Source organism: Anneissia japonica, unplaced genomic scaffold (assembly GCF_011630105.1).
Source record: "Anneissia japonica isolate Jap-2015-1 unplaced genomic scaffold, ASM1163010v1 scaffold287834_len5846547_cov211, whole genome shotgun sequence".
Taxonomy (NCBI): domain Eukaryota; kingdom Metazoa; phylum Echinodermata; class Crinoidea; order Comatulida; family Comatulidae; genus Anneissia; species Anneissia japonica.
Genome location: NW_022704992.1, coordinates 5,402,031 through 5,419,510, shown reverse-complemented (window position 1 = coordinate 5,419,510; position 17,480 = coordinate 5,402,031). Strand labels below are relative to the sequence as shown.

General features: G+C 31.3%; 1 protein-coding gene across 1 annotated transcript in view; it reads left to right on the top strand.

Annotated features, from left to right (window-relative positions):
- The first annotated feature begins 20 nt into the window (after nucleotides 1-20).
- Nucleotides 21-17,480, top strand: part of LOC117104880 (ADP-ribosylation factor GTPase-activating protein 2-like) — a 29,941-nt gene continuing 12,481 nt past the window's right edge. Inside the window, exons 1-11 of the mRNA XM_033245767.1 lie at nucleotides 21-231; nucleotides 3,284-3,402; nucleotides 3,569-3,641; nucleotides 5,090-5,220; nucleotides 6,292-6,295; nucleotides 6,449-6,599; nucleotides 7,137-7,261; nucleotides 7,627-7,769; nucleotides 8,354-8,488; nucleotides 9,307-9,447; nucleotides 15,997-16,155. Coding sequence (XP_033101658.1) covers nucleotides 166-231; nucleotides 3,284-3,402; nucleotides 3,569-3,641; nucleotides 5,090-5,220; nucleotides 6,292-6,295; nucleotides 6,449-6,599; nucleotides 7,137-7,261; nucleotides 7,627-7,769; nucleotides 8,354-8,488; nucleotides 9,307-9,447; nucleotides 15,997-16,155 — 1,247 coding nt within the window. The 5' untranslated portion in view covers nucleotides 21-165. The remainder of the gene's footprint in view (nucleotides 232-3,283; nucleotides 3,403-3,568; nucleotides 3,642-5,089; nucleotides 5,221-6,291; nucleotides 6,296-6,448; nucleotides 6,600-7,136; nucleotides 7,262-7,626; nucleotides 7,770-8,353; nucleotides 8,489-9,306; nucleotides 9,448-15,996; nucleotides 16,156-17,480) is intronic.

Here is a 17,480-nt window from a genome sequence, read left to right as displayed (position 1 = left end):
AATACTTCGAGTGCAACATACTATGTAATGAAAATGTATTATCACATTCGTCGTATGATTTGTTTAAAAAATCTTATATGACGTGTCAATATCATACGTAATCACGTGACGGAACGTCATTGATTGCGAATCGGCGAGACGTGACATACGGAAACACACTGAGAAATGGGTCCTACAAAAACGGAAATTCAAACAATTTTCAAGCGTCTAAAGTCAATTCAAACAAACAAGGTATGTCGCTACTGAATTAGAAATTATTCTTTGCAAATATGTTAAATAATTACCAAAAATAAACGCGCTTAAATTGGCCTACGGCAAGACCTAGGCTAGGCCTAGCTAGAATAATGCCCTTGCTTGGTTTGATGATAACCTGCGTACATACTGTGGCTCATCAGCATGGCAGGTAGTCTAGGCTAGGTAGGAGAGGCTAGCCAGCCTGGAATGTCCAAGAGGGCCTAGGCTAGAAAACGGTTACCAAATTATTTAAAACTTCAAATTTATTTTACCTTTTTTTGTGTGTAGGTAAGGTTCTTTATAGGCCTGTTGCACTAGGCCTATTTATTTTGATGGTTTTTGTATTAATTTTTGTACACTATTGATTGAAGTAGCTGGCGAAAACATTGTAGTAGCCGATCGAATGCGCCAGCCGCCAGCTCCTAAATAAACCACTGACATTTGTAAATAATGTCAATGTTTCAAAATAATTAAAAACTTAACATTATGGGAACGTTGTATGGGAGTAGGTGTGGCTTATACACAAAGAACTATATTTTGCGTCATTATTAGGGGTGTGGCTTTATACGCAGGTGCAGCTTATACACCGGAATATACGGTTATTGATTGAAATGTCAGAAAAATGGGAAAACTATGTATTTCCTAGGTTTTACTTTCCAATAATATATTATAAATAATCATCATTATTAATAATTATTGTTCTTATTAATGTGTAATTAAATAATTTTGCAATTGTGCCTCGTATCGAATTTCCAAGATGATTAATATGAATCTTTGAATTTACTAGCCCTTACATTTTCCTCAAACAACACCATAGTATTATATACTGTATTTCTACAAGAGATCATGTTTTCTAAGCTAAAGTATTAATTACTATCATGCCTACTACTGTTTATCGAGCATTCGGTTGCACTAATTCCCATAGCGAATCTTCATATTATGTTCTATCGAATCTTATAGTACTAAGTCGCTGTTAATTACTGTTATGTTCCATTATTATGGACCAAAAAGTGCAATAAACCTTACTACAGTACAACTTATTAAAACAATGATATTTTATTCTGAAAATATTCTGACTCAACATTCAAGATTCTATTTTAATACAATTAATCTCATAACTAATCATACAATAATAAAAATGAAATACAATATTCAAGAGAGTTTATGAGATAACACAGGCTCCAGCAAATATTTATTGACCGAAATACAATCCATAACCTAGGCCCCACAAGCTGACATATTGATGCAATCACATACCCACGAATAATCCAGTTGAAACCCGGACTGTACACAATTCCACTCATTCAAACACTTACTGGGATTCCCTGGACATGAATAATACTGTCATGCTTCCTGAAGCTGGTTATTGATTATTCATGTTATTCAAATATAATGTTCCTTGTGGGTGATGTATTAGTCTACCTACTAAACTATGTGATTCTCATGTGAAGGGAGCCCTCTAACACTCATTTTAAAATCCATTGTTTATCAAGCTTAACACATGTTCATTCTCAACCTATTTTACATCTCTAATCATCGTTTTTAGCTTTAAAAGTCAACATACTATAGTAATTAATAAGTTGAATCAATACTATACATATTAAACAAGTGTCCTTTGAAGTTGTGTATTGAGTAAAATCCACAATCTAGATATTTAAGGTAAAAAATCCAATTAAAGACAAATTTGTATAGGGCCCTACTGAGATCAGGCAGGCTTTGAAACAGACTATGGTAGCCCCACCCACACTCTCCCAGACTTGGTTGAGTAGGCCCAAGTCTAGACAGGAGAGGGAGTTTTCTCTTTGTAGTTTTGTATCATTCAGTGTAGATATTGGCTCATTTCAGTACAACAATATGAAAGATAATTATTTAGTAATGAAAAGGCGATTGCTGTATGTTAAATTACCACAATCAAACAAAATATTACAAATTAATATTAAATTTTGGTGTAGTGGGAATATTCAGTGTATGGGCAAGTGAATTTGAAAAGTCACTGAGCAGTGAGTCCATACCACCTTGGCATAGGCCTACATAATCCAATATTATTACAACAAAAAAATATTGAAATGTATAATGTTATAGAACCAGATAAAATTTCCATGCATGAATATTTTACAACAGAAAAAATTGACCACCAAGTAATTAATTGGTTTAACAAAGATAACATAGTCAATATTCCTGATGATGACATAATTAATGTCGAAATATTGAATCCCAACACGATGGCGTGTATTTCAATACTTGGACTGGAGTATGTATTATACTTTCTTATAGTCAATATAACGTTAAGAAACCACATGAATAAAAAAAAAAAAAAAAAAAAAAAACTATTAGAGAGGTTTACTGCTAGTGGAAACCGAATTTCCATGTATCATTTGTTACTTGGACAATAAATTATCTTGTATCTTGTATCTTTTTTTTTCCTACAGATTTGCGTGAGCTACAAACAAAAGAATTTTTATTTTCTTGTTAAATTTCATCTATTCATATCATATAATTTATTTCTCCATTAAATTTGCCTATTTAAATACTATAGCTTGTGCAAATATTCTTTCACAATAATGACAACAATTTTTAGCTTTATTTTTTGTAATGAAAACAATTTAAAATTTATGTATTAAAATATTGATACATCTTGTGCAAATACCCATTCACAAGTAATGATACAAAACATTGTACAGTAGATATATTATCTTGATTTTTTTGCTAATATAGAAAAGCTTACAATTTACATATTGAAAATACTGCTATATTATTTTTTGTAGAACATCATTATGTAATCATATTTTATTAATCCAATTTATTTTGAACATCATTGTCTTTGTAATATGTGATCAGAGGCTTATCTTCAAAGGTCAACCTAAGAATCGTGACTCTTGAGAAGATAACTGAAAACAAACAACTGGAAAAAGTATAGCATTTAGTGAAAGCTATTTGCTATTGCCATAATTTTGTTAATTTTCTATGTTTCCTTGTTCTGATTTTGAGAATATTCTCCTTTCCCCATATTTTAAAGTCATATTTATATTTTTTTGTTTTTCTCTTTCAGTCATGTTTTGATTGTAATAGCAACAATCCAACATGGGCTAGTGTAACATATGGAGTGTTTTTATGTATAGATTGTTCAGCTGTTCACCGTTCTCTTGGTGTTCACTTGACATTTATCAGGTAAAATTTTTCAAAACTTTTCCAAATACAAAAAGTACTTAGTGTAAAGGCCTATTTATACTTGTAAAAATACTTATTATTGCAAAGAAATAAGAGAAGTTTTTATACTAGGACGAGTCGATGACGATTCTTGCACTTTGTCATAACTTATTTTTTTCTCTGAAAGATCTACACAATTAGACACAACATGGACTTGGCCACAGCTTCGTGCTATGCAAGTTGCCGGCAATGCTAATGCAGTAAGTATATTTTCCAATTTTATTAATACCATCACAAAAGTTTTATTCATTTGGTAAGTCTTCTTGTAGGTTGTTGGAGAGAGAAGGCATTCTGTATGGGGATAGAGATTAAAAATGAACCTTAAAATTTACAACATGCATTCCAACAAGTGGGAGTGTAGATAAGTTCAATTCAAGGCCTAGCCAACGAGCCGTCTGGCCATCTTTTGGATGGCCAACAATTATTTAGGACAGCCACTTTTACCGTGACGGATTGGCCTACTCAGCTCGGCCCTGCCTAGTTGGGCCTGGTCTACTTTTACCAAATTCTTTATGTTCTTCGAATCTATCGAATGTTACATTAAGGTAAAGCTAAATCATATTTACATTTGATAAAACAATTTATTATTTGAATTACGTTGTTTTTATACCAACATTTGGTGGGGATCCCCAAAAGGTAAGGCTTTCATTGTCTATCCGGTAAAATTTCACTTACAACACGCATGTCATGTTAAAAACATTTATACCCCGCTGGAAAATGGACGGTTCTAATCCACCCGCAAAGCATGCATGTGGCTCTGCAAATACAGTACTTAAGATTTGGTTCCCCGGCATATCGTTGGTGTTTGTAACTCACTGGTTATAATTAATTCATAAAATGTAGCTGATTTGTTGTTAACATCAGAAATTTTATTAGTCAACAAATCACAGTAAGCCTAGACCTATACATCGATTCGGAGGAGGTAGAGTAGAATTTAAACTAGACTAGGGCGAGAAATGAAGATGCATCTGCATAGCGTAGAAAACTTATGTGCCGTGCACAGTGTATGTCTATAACTGAAATACAACACTATTTCTTTGAAGACAAAATTCCAGTATTTATAAACCTTTAGATCATAATTTTCTATATTTTTCTTGCGTAGGGAGGGGCACCCCCTTTCAGACCCACCCTTACTTGGGGGCCACACCTTTCGGCTGTCGCTACACAATAAGTTCTTCGTCTTCCATTTTGGACGGCCTATTTCATTTTTCTGGCTAAACTCTTGGTTGAAGTGGAGAGAAAAGGCATACATGGTAATTAAGGTTAAGATGACAATCAGTAGCAGTTGGCCTCACAGTAACACACCCCCAATGCAGTATGGACAATTATCATTAATGTATTGATGTTCATCATTTGTAGCTATTAAATTTATATTTTAGCTGATTTTTTTTTTTAGGTTTATAAACAGAATTAATTTGCATTTAATTTTAATATTCAAACGACTGAGAATCTTGAGAGAAATCAAAATTCAGAGAATAAGCCTATGCATATGTCAGCGGGTAGTGAGGTGACTATATTATTGGAAATGTTTAGCATGGTTGTAAAATTTAAATGAAATTTTTTGGAGAACTGAATTGTAACTCCTTTGAAAAGTTATTTGTTTTATTGTCTGAATCTTTGTATTTTAATTAAAATTCCATTTTTCTAGACTTCCTTCTTTAGACAACATGGCTGTACAACAAATGATGCAAATGCTAAATACAATAGTAGAGCAGCTCAGTTATACAAAGAGAAAGTAAAACAGCAAGCAAGTGCTGCTATGAGGAAGTATGGAAAGATGTGTATAAGAGACAGATACTGTCATGCTTCCTGAAGCTGGTTATTGATTATTCATGTTATTCAAATATAATGTTCCTTGTGGGTGATGTAAATCCGCTACTTAATTAACTTTATCGATTTATTGATTCACTTAATTGAAATATTTCTATAACATTCGTGTATATTATTATTATTACTTTATTATTTTTTTTATTATTGTTATTGATGTATTGTTATTGTTGTTATTATCATTATTATTATTATTACAGTATTATTATTATTATTATTATTGTTATTCTTATTATTATTTGGGCTACATGCTTAAAGTTCTTCTTGTTATGTTTGCCTTTTTCCAATTCCTTTGATTTTGATTTTCAATGTTTACTACTTATCTGTTGTAAATTCTTTGAATTGGAAATAAAATGATTGATTGATTGATTGAAGGAAGCTGCCATAACAATTCCAAAGGAATTTATGTTTTTTGAAAGTCTTCCATTCAGATCCATTGCATTTATCTTTCACCCTACCATACTCCCCCCCCCCTAATTTTGCCACTGCTTTTTAAAAATTTTGATACATACCAATGCCATGTATTGAAACAGTGCTACTAGTGCTCCCCATTTGGTGCCTCCCCATTTGAAAAATTCTGGATCTATCCGTGACCAAATATTCTGCTTCTTAGATAAAGGCTAATGCCCCAGTGAAATATCATTGAAATTGAACATCTGAAATAAAAACTTATCAGCAATGTAGAATTGTGGTGTAAAGGCTACTTGCATGCAATTTAGAAGACTGTATACCATTTTATATTTTGTACAAACTGTAGGTCATTATGTATTTATTACATTTTTTATCATTAGTGTATTTGAAAAAAAATAGTTAGGGTCTCAACGCTTTGATGCAAACAAGAACATTTAAAGTCAGGCTCCGGAGGAAATCTGTATCTCATTCACCGTTCCCCATTTTTTCATCAAACAACTTTTTTCTGTCTTAGAAAAATCAGTTCTACAACATATAAAAAAAATTTTTTCCTCCGGAGCCTGACTTTAAAGTATTGTTTGCTTACATATCCAACAGCCATTGTAATAATAGGACTGTAATCTTCTTTAAAAAAATAAATTAATGGGTGTTACAATCAGTAGTAAAATGTGCAGTAATTACTTCAATTTGAAACTGCATGGAATATTTACATTTTTTGTAGGAAATATTTGTAATGTTTTTATTTTGATTTGAATTTCTTAAATTAAAGCTGCATATTGAAGAGATTGCTCACATGTACTCACCAGAGAAGAAAGATGCAGACTTCTTCAAGGAACACACACAGTATGAAGAGCAAGCATCATTAAGTCAAAGTATATCAATCAGTAAACCAACTGCAATTAAGAATGGCAATGCGCAAGGTATTAATTATGGATTTTAAATATTGAACAACATACAATTAAATCAATATTTACTGTTTAGTGTTCAAAGCATCTCTGTTACCAAAACCTTACTGAAACTAAGCTTAGGCAAGAGGTATTCTACACTGCCTCTGCAATGATCATTACTTGTAGCAGTATACTACGTTTAAATAATTTTCTTTTTTTTTAGTGGTATCAGAGCTGAACATAAACTTATTAAACATCAATTTCTGCAGCTATGAATAAGTCAACTTACAAAACAAGATATATGTTTTATTCAAGTTTTCTTTACAAACTTATTTATTTTTTACTTTGGTCTATAAGATTACAATACAGTTTACAATTTTACAAACTGGCTTATGTATTGGTTACCTTTTAACTAACATTAGAGCATTGTTCTTTAAATTGGCATTCAAGCTGACTTTTATGACCTTCAAATCATCTGGTTGATTTAATATTAACCTCTACTTGAGCCTACATTAAGAATATTTTAATATGGCTTGCCCTAATATTTACTCCTTATTATTTAAAATTTAGGTCGTGGTGACCCTGATGCTGCCCCTGATGTTTCAGCCGCCTTAGCTACCTCACCAACGCTGGCTAAAGCTGAGCCTAGAAAATCTACAATTGGAACTCGTAAACCTATGAGTGCAAAGAAAGGGGTAAGGCATTCATTAATTCATTCATTCATCAATCTAACTTCAAGTCATGTGAGGGTATATTTCTCATATTACAAAACAATACATTTAAACAACCATAGTTATCTCACAGTAGCTATCTTAAGCCTTCTTCCCATAAAATATCTAAACAGTCACTGCAGTATTGTCACTGCAATTTTTACATGGTGTATCTGTCTCTTACATATTGGGATGGCTCGTAAATTTAACTGACCAATCAGCTTCGCCAAAAGTTGTAATAAAGTTTGAAATTCCTTGATTAATATTCTAAATAACTTTAATTTATATTAATATGTTAAAATTTAAACCAAAAAATATTGATTATGCGGATGTTTTTTTCTTTATTCTAGCTCGGAGCAAAACGAGGCATGGGAGCACAAAAAGTTAAGACAGATTTCAAAGCAATAGAATCGCAGGCTATGGCAGCAGATAAGTTAAAGGAAGACTCAGCTAAACAGAAAGTTAAGACAAAAGAAGAAGAACAAGAACAAATGTGAGTAACTGTAAGGTTATTGTTATATTGTGAGCCAAACGGGAGGCTATTACGAGGTAAGATGCACAGTGTTTATTGTATTGAGAGTAGCGTAACTGAGGCAGATTCCAATTGGTCAATTGTTGAGTTTGATTGACACTCTAGAAAGGTCTATTACTGGGTCATCATGGTTATTTTATCTCTGGGGTGTATGTGGTTATTCCAATTCTGCATTATTGGAATCCTTATCCGTATCTAATGACTAGGCTAATAACATCTTTTTCATTTCCTTTTAAAATGTTTATAAAACCACCCATTTCATGTTCTTCAATGTGTTATGTGGGAAACGTGTGCATAACACAGGTTCTAAATTATATTACATAAATAATATTATATACTATATAGGAATATATGTTTTTATATAAAGAAACTTTCTGTTGAAGGGCTATACTCAATATGATTATAACATCTTGTTCCTATTTGAGCACTGTTGTTATTTATCTATTTGTTTATATTTTTATATACCCATATTATAGATGAATAATTTACAGCATAATGTATACTTAACAATGTGTGTTGATGTTTGTGTATGTGTATCATTTTAGGGCATCTATGAGGTTAGCCTATCAAGACATGAGTCTACAAATGAAGAAGCAGGAAGAGAAGATGAAGAATGTGGATCCAAATAAAGCCAAGCAAATGGAACGGTTGGGCATGGGATATGTAGGAGCAGGTAGAAGGTAAGTACCTCAAATTTACTGTAAAACATGTGGTGATGTTTGTGGTGTTTCATTTTGGTGACCTTCCTTCTTTTGCACATTGAGCACTACTGCAGTGGATATGTGTGCTTTATTTATAGTCTTATTATTATTAAGTGAACATCAGTTGATATGTTAAAAGACATACAGTAAAACCTCTGATAGAAGCCCCATGGGCTTAACTTCGAGAAGAAGCCCATCTCAGAAAGAAGCCCTCTTTCTTTAGTTTTCAAAAGTAAGCTCGAAAAGAAGTGATCTTGGAAAGAAGCCCATGAGCTTCTAATCAAAATTATATGGACTTCTTTTTACATGGACTTACTTGCATTCAGACTGACGTTATCTTTGGTGATTATGTTAGCATGTCAGTTTCAATATTGTTTTACTGTACTAGCATGGTTAAAATTTATAAAATAATAAACAGAATTTTTAATTCTATAGTTTTTACGCAATTCCAAAATTTAAAGCATTCATTTTGAAAAGAAGATCCCACCTTTAATTTGCAAAAGTAATCTTGAGAAGAAGGCCATCTCCTTTTATGGTATATAAATGAAATAAGAATAAACACAATATGTCAATATGTCAACATACATATTATAATAATATACTAAACCCAGTAACATTACACTGCTATTAAATGATTGTGATTGTGTTACACCATTAAACTTGTATAATCAAATCGATGCAATATTGGAATGTTGTAATTTATGTTTGAATGTTGCTGTGGCTATTTTGATTCTCTCAATTTGTGATTTTTTAGTTTAGAATTTAACAATTTTTTATTTCATTGGTTACTTTTCTAGTGGTGTGTCTCATTCTGCTATGAGTGATATGCAAACAATAGACCAGGTTAATCCTGTCAAGACCAAATCCAAGTTCAAGTCTTCCAACCGTGATTTCTTTGACGATTTTGACACTGGTTTCTCAAGCAAGAATTCATCAAGGTACTGACACTCTTAATTAAACACTAGCCTTTTATTAGTGTTTTATTAGTCTTCATAATATTGATAAAAATTAGAATCAACTCATGTTAAACATTGTTTGACATTAGTCCAACATTGCAGGAATTTTTTTTTGCATATATGCATTTATTGTGATTGAGATAAAAACAAATTTTAATTTTGATATAAATAAAGGAAGGCATTAAAAAGTTAAGGATCCATCATCATACTATAGTTAGAAATATTTTAAGGTTAATACTTATTGACCATGATGATGGGAAGAAATCAGTTGTTAATTAGTACCCATGGTCTATGACATAAACCAATCAAATGTTTACCTTTATATACTATGTGGTGTAGCTTATCGAGTTGTATAAGAATTATTATGCACATGAATAACAATTCACCATAATAAGCAACAAAAAATGTATATCTGTCTATTTGACTTTCAAAACTTTATGCAGACCCTACAACATAAAGCAGCATAGTATTAAATAATTCTGCTTTTTTACAATAAAAATTTATAGTAGGGACAGAGCGTTAGTATAAATGTAAACAGTTTGATTGGTTGATATACATTATCCAAACTAGATGAAGGTATTTGGTCGATGTTGTGTTGCAGCATTATGCAGTAATACAGTAGCATATGCAACAAAGCACTATGTATTGTACAAGCCAGTATTCCAATTACTATTTTGCAGCAGCTTAGCAAAGATTTTATGGTTTATATATTAAAGAAATTATGTTTGGTTAAGGAGAATCCTCCCAGAATGTAAATTGAACCAAACAAAGAATACTTATTGCAGAATGCTAGAGCCCTGCAACTCAAGCAGCTACTAAATAGGCTTATATAAAGTAAATACTATACATCATTTTTTAATTGACTCATCCACTGTCTTCTTATAAATGTACAATGAACATAATTTTCTGTATTATGTTCAGTTTTAATGTTTGCTGTAAATAAGTAATTTTGTATGTTTTAAAATATGCAAAAAAAAATTGTAAGTTTCGATGTTTGTGGCGTTCATTCCTTGTACACTCATAGAAAATAAAACTGCTAAATGCTGAAACAGTATAACACTCTCATCATTTTATCATATAACCATTTTATTATACTCATGGGGGGTTCTACCCTTGCTTTCTTTTAGCTGTGATAATAACTGTTTGTGGATATTCAAATAGTTTCATTGTATGCATTATTTTATTAATAAGTGTCCATTACATTTAATGTTCAATGGGAATTTCAGTCTGAAATATTTTACACCGAAATGTTTTGAGGCTTTAGATTTGTCTAATGATTAATAATTGAGGATAGTTATAAACAATTAATTATTTTTTTATGAATAAATGTAGCTTATAATTATTATGAATGTTAATGTTGTCATATTATTATTATCATTATTATTTATAAAAGGATTTTTTGTGGTCAGGCCCGAGATATTAACAAAAGCATCATATTTCTGTCAAAAGAACGAGGATTGCACATTCATTAATTGAACACATTGTCATCACTTATTACTATAGTATACACCCTAGTTTTCAATGACCTGCATAATAAGCTATGCTTTCAGACTTTTATCGTATTGAAAGCAATATATACTGACTTGTTGACAATAATACCATACAACAATTATTAGCAAAATTAATGTTGGCTCCAGTATATAGAATTAATCTGTCATTTAATTACTTTAAAATCATTTATGAAAGTCGATACTTAATGCTCAAGCTTAATGCCTTGAAAAAACATCCAGAGGGAGCCTTCATAAATAACAAACTGCAATGTATGTACAATATGGCTCAAAATGGTATAACAGAAAGCAACTTAGCTCAGTCGGCTAAACTGGTGGTAGCCACTGTGTGCACGCTGAACCGTGGAGATCTCTTGGTCCCCGGTTCAATTCCCATTGCCTCTCTTGTTACGATAGGGCATCGTCTTTCAGATGAGACGTTTAAGTCGTTGGTCTGGCGTGCATTATGGACCATGTGCACGTAATAGAACGCAGTACACTCTTCGGAAAAGAGTAGGGGATTGTTTCCCAGTGGACTGCCCAATCACCACCAGAAGGACCCCACTGGAAATAAGTCTTCTACAGACTTTCCTGGGTTATCCTTGGTGTTTAACACTGAATAAATCCAATCCAATCCTGATCTCTAAACATTTTCTTTATTCTTAGTCTTATTACCTACCGAATAAAAACCGTTATTATTCTATGGGATCTGTTGAAGTGAGGTTTTGAGTTAAAATTAAGATCCCGTGCCAAACACATAAGCATCTGACTTGTTGCAATGTTTTTTTTATCTTATCCATGAGAAAAAGGTTTATTAGTGTCCCAATGATAACAAATATCAAGGCATGTTTGGTAATGTGTACTCTTTGATTAAGTGCTACAATATTTATTATAATAAAATACATATCTAATTAGTAAGTGCTGCAGCACTTATTCATCAGTAGTGCTTATTTCAGGAAGGTCATTTTTTGATAAAAAAATATGCATGTGCCCATAAAGTCATCGGGTACAAGCTAGAGTATGATATTTCCTTATTAATCCATGGTTTATTGACAAATAGGTTTTGTGGTAATTGTGACATTTCTGATGATGACATAATTTATGTCGAATATTGAATCCTGATATGATGGCGTGCATTTCGATGCTTGGAGTATGTATTATACTATCTTGTGCTATTAAACAATTTAATTTAAGTGTGCCCTCTATAGTTATAACAACTATTCTATTTGCAAAATCAGTGAAGCATAACCAGCTCTTATATCTATTCTAATTTCCCAGTTTAGATTTATTACTAGCCCACTCATTCATCCTAGTTTATTATGCTTTATTAATCGACATAGCATAAACATAAATTGCTTCAACATACTATCTGGCGACAAACATACAATAAAAGTGGATCCTGTAATTAATTTTGATAACTTACATAATTAAAATAACAGTTAAAAACCTACCTTGAGGATTTGACCTGGATACTTAGAGATTTGACATACAGTCTGCATTTTAAAGAATGTGATACATAGAAATTTACAAACACACTGTACACGACACACAATGATGTAAAAGTTTTAAGCATTATAAAAACAAAATATTTAATATAGATATTTGATTCAAAATTACAAAACTTACATAATTGTTATACTGTACAACAATTTAATAATTTTGACTAGGCCTAGATGCCAAAATATGTAGGCCTACTAATATAGACGATTACTATATATGTTCTTAATCCGGAGTGACCACAATCACCCCAGTTTGTATACGGACATTTTTGACTACAGTGAGAACAATTTTGTACAATTTACATTCCACGAGAAGTTACAACACTTTAAAAATGATTTTATTAAATCTATTTTCTCTGGTAAGAATATTTGTTCATCAATACCCCATTACTTTTTTGAGGTATTAATGCCAACTTTGAGTATATGGACATCATTGGTTTTAATCTAGATTATGTTTAAAGCATCAAATATAAAAATAATAATGATTTAGTATATTCATGAAAAACATTTGATTTGCACTACAGTGTATTACTCTGCATTGGTGTATTTTCACTGTAGTTTTGTTGTTCATAGTAAAAATGTTGCATGAGATGTCATCCCTGGAAACAAGAACGTAGGATATAGTTCAGTTTATATTAAAAAATAATTCATAAATACAAACATACTTTAGCTATAGTGTCACTACGCAGTTTTATGTGCGCATTTTTCAATTGGCTATTTGATCCCCTCATATTATTGTTCCAAAACATTAGTTTATTAATTTTTAGTCTGATTACATGGGCGGGTATATGCACTCATGCTTTTGGGTATATGCAAGTTATTGCTTGAGAAAATATTCATTCTTTGCATTTTAATACTGCATTTTGGAATATTATATTTGTAAATATACAGTGCTATTTTTTTTTACCTTAGTGCTAATTATTAAGAGATTTCAATTACTTATTTTACATGTGATTGACATGACCAGAAACCAAATATGAATCACTACAGGTTGTTAATAGGTTGTTTAGTAATTAGGGCAAGAATTTTTTTATACCTTGTTCAGCGAACCCGCCGACTGAAAATATTGATGATTTCAAATAAAAATAAAATTTTATTTTTGGCCAATTAGCGCACCCGCCGCCACGAAAAAGTGGAAATGGAAAAAAAAGAAATTTTTCTTTATTTTTATTGCACCTCTGCTGCCTTGAAATCTCCAAAGATAAGATATATATATTTCTTCTTAATTATATAAATTTGAAGCATTTAACCATCCTATTTTACATTCAACAATAAATTTTTTTTTATTTACTCCTCTGTCTGGATGATTTTGGCAAATCTATTTGCTAAGTAAGAAAACAAAATTTTATTTTTATTTTTATTCCAACCTCTTCCAATAATCTTTAAAAAAAAGAAGTACGCGAAACAAGGAATAAAAAAAATCTCGCCTAGGTAAAAAAAACTGTTGTTCAAGCCCAATAAACATGAAATCTTGAAAATCTTTGGCCTGCTTGTTGATGGAAAGATATATTTTTTCCTCTAAGTACGAGCCTGAAACACTGTAGTATAAGGAAAGGGTACTTTTCAGACTGGGATTAATTATTTTATTATTACATAACCACACATTTTAGCTTATTGGTTAGTTTGACCCACCGGAATGCAAGGGGGAGAGTGATGGTTAAATCTAAAATTTGGCCAGTGCTAAAATTTAAAAATTATGCGAAATCATAACTTGTCATGCAATGTGCATGGGAAACACAGCAGTTTTTTTGGCCTTATCTAATACAATAGTTCCTCTGGTGTAAGTCCACCCCCCTTGGGCTGATTTTGGGCAATGGGTCTGAACCCGAGGATTCCCCTTTTCAATCAAAAGGCAGTTCTTTCAGCAATGCATGCCTTATTCAAAGACAATATTTGAATTTTTTAAAAAGCATTATGAAAAGTCAGCTAAGCTGCTCCTTTAAATTATACCCTGGGCTTTTGCTCGAGAAAGGCTGGTATGTAAAAATTGGTTGTAAAGTAGGGGATGGGCTTATAGCCAAGGAACTACAGTAGGTCTATTCCTATATGTTGATGTATTTGGTTATTAATAAGCATTAAAACTTGCTCCTAATGCCACAATGAAGTTATCTGTTGTAAATAACCTCATTAAATATATAGGCCTACTTTTATACTCATTTAAAATATTCTCCTACTTTAAGGTTATTGAATAGATTGAATTTGAATACAATACTGTCTTTATTAACATCTGGAGGAAAACCAAATTAGATGGAATTTCTTAAGTAAAAGATTAAATGTCATCTACATTTGAATTTGAAACTTAACAGTTTTCACAGATTTCAAGAAAATCCATAAATTGATAACCAATATTTAACAATTTAAAGGTTCATGCAAAAAATATGGAAGCAGAATTATTTATGTATCATTTGAAAATATTTTATTCAATTGAATTTAAAAAAAAATACATGAAAATATACTAGCAAGAAATTCTGATATTGAATTTTCATAGTTCAAGTTCATTAGATATATCGAGACAGTATAATTTTAAGTAGGGATATCTATACTGTAAGCTATTTGCTTATTGAAAATGCCACAAGTATAGTTGAAATAAATGATATAAAAGTACTTTGTTTCATGTTCCTTCATCATAGTCTCTCTCTGTCACTCTCTTTTAATCTCATCATGTTTAAAGTGTAGCTGTGGTTTAGTGGTGAAGGTACCTTGCTTTCAAGCTCAAGCTCATTGGTTCAATCCTGAAAAAAGGTCATGATGTCTTTTACAACAAAACACATCGCCATTCTCCAAGCCTCACTAGGTGGATTTATCACCCTAGTATAAAATTTAATAAGTGTTGTTGTGGAGTATTATATTAATTCAGTTTATAATGGCATGATAGTGTTGGTATACTATAGATGATATGTGGTTTTAAAATATAACAACACAGTAATACTCCATAAGACAATCACTGAAGCACAAGACATACTTCAAAAATCAATTTTTTAGTATAATCTGAAAATTTCTAAAAAGTTCAGTTTGAGAATTTAATTGCTCATTTGATAGGTTCAAATAAGTTGTCAATTTTCAGTAGAATCTATTCAGTTTTCACTGGAAAACGACAACAATCCCTCAATTGATTATCAATCAATGTAAAGTGTTTATGAAAAGAACTGTATTATTTATCTGTCTGTTAAATTTGGTCTGAAAAATGTTTTATTCCTTAAATATACAAAGTATTGTTTTAAATAGTTGTTAAACTCAAAACAGATAGTCTATTTTTTAATGTTAATTTGATGTGTTATTTCTTTGCCAATAGTTTCATTGAGTATTCATGAATTAATAATCAACTGACATGAATAAATTTGCTTGGAGAGGTAAGTATATAGGATAAAAGGAAAAAAGAAAGTATAAATATTGGTAGTTGTTGTAGCTGGATGGTCCATGAAAATTAAATACACAAAATGATTGTTACTGTCTATTTTTATTTAAATATATAATATATTCCGGCAGATGATTTTGCTTTGTTGATAACCCTTGCTTCTCACCATGAGATTTTGTTTTTCATATAGTTCCAGAGGATATTCCAGCAGGAGTAATCGTAATTATCAGGATGACGATGATGAGGATGATGAGGAAGCAGACAACATGAAAGAGAGTGAATGGGAAATTATAGATAGAACTTCAGCAAAGCCAAAATCTTATGACAAAGTTATTCCAATTGAAACTGGGTAAGTTGTTAATGCCTTTTGAACTTGTAACATAAACGTTATTAATATGTTGTTTGTTGTATAAGGGCGGGGACTCACTGCATCGTAAGACAGTCATACGACCCGACAACTCCAACTCACTCCCTGTGAGCAATAGGCGACGCGGTGCCATCTGCTGATTGTTAGTGGCAGCCTGAACGAATCGTCATTAAAATGGATCCGTTGTGCGCGCGTTCTCAATCGCATTGAGAGCCCGGCTTGGAAATTTGAAAACCCTTTTAATTGATATTTTTTATGAGATGCAATTTTTTTTTTTAATTCAGTTTTTGCTGACTTGCTGAGTTTTTACTTTAAATAGAGTAATTGCAAAGAATATAGGAACAATCTTATTTAAGGTTCTGTTATTTGTTTTTGATTGAATGCTAATAACTATACAGATACTCACCCAAAAGTCATAAAAAATGTATAATAACAATTTAAAATACTCATTTTAAAAGACAATCACTTGTGATTCATCTTTTGATAGTCACTGATCAAATTTAATATTCAACAATATTGAGAATTTTTACTGCCAGAAATTAAAGGGAATGCTATTAAATATCTGTTAATTTTTCTTGTTTTAAATTGCACTTGAATATAACTTACTGAATTAATCATTAAAAAAAAAATTATATTTGATTTAAGTGGCAGTATATCTTGAAAAAAATGTCTTTTAAAAATTAAACAATTCATATATTATTGGTAATAATTTTTATTTTTCATTTCTCATCACAGGCAAGTATCTATAATATTTAATGAGATTTAAGTGCAAATCCTTTGTTACCTGTATCCTAAGATTCCTGTTCCGTGTCAAATTACACAATGAAAGTGATTCCTATTAATGCATTGATATCCTAAGAAGTGAACCATATTAATGCAACAAATGGATTAGCATTAATATCATAGTAACTGCAGTGAACAGAACTCGATAAGTGATGGAATGTTATTGAAGAATGTACTGTCTACCAAAAAAAAAAAAAAATCTGGAAAAACATCAAAAATCCAATAACAATTTTGAAAAGCTCATTCAAAAGGATTAAATATGCAATTAAGTTCCAACCAAAACCAGATCATTTTTTTGACTTACAAACATTGTACTTCAAAAACCTTTAAATTGCTTATCAGCCAATTTATGGGTCTATGCAAAATAATGCAGGAAAAATATTATTTAAGTTAATATTACTTACTAAAATATAAAGATTTGGCAATTCAAAATGGAATTAAATTGTTCATATTTTGGCTCATGGCAGACAGTGCAGCTTTGAGGTTGGTGTATTATCTTATCAATCTAGACTGAGATTTTCATT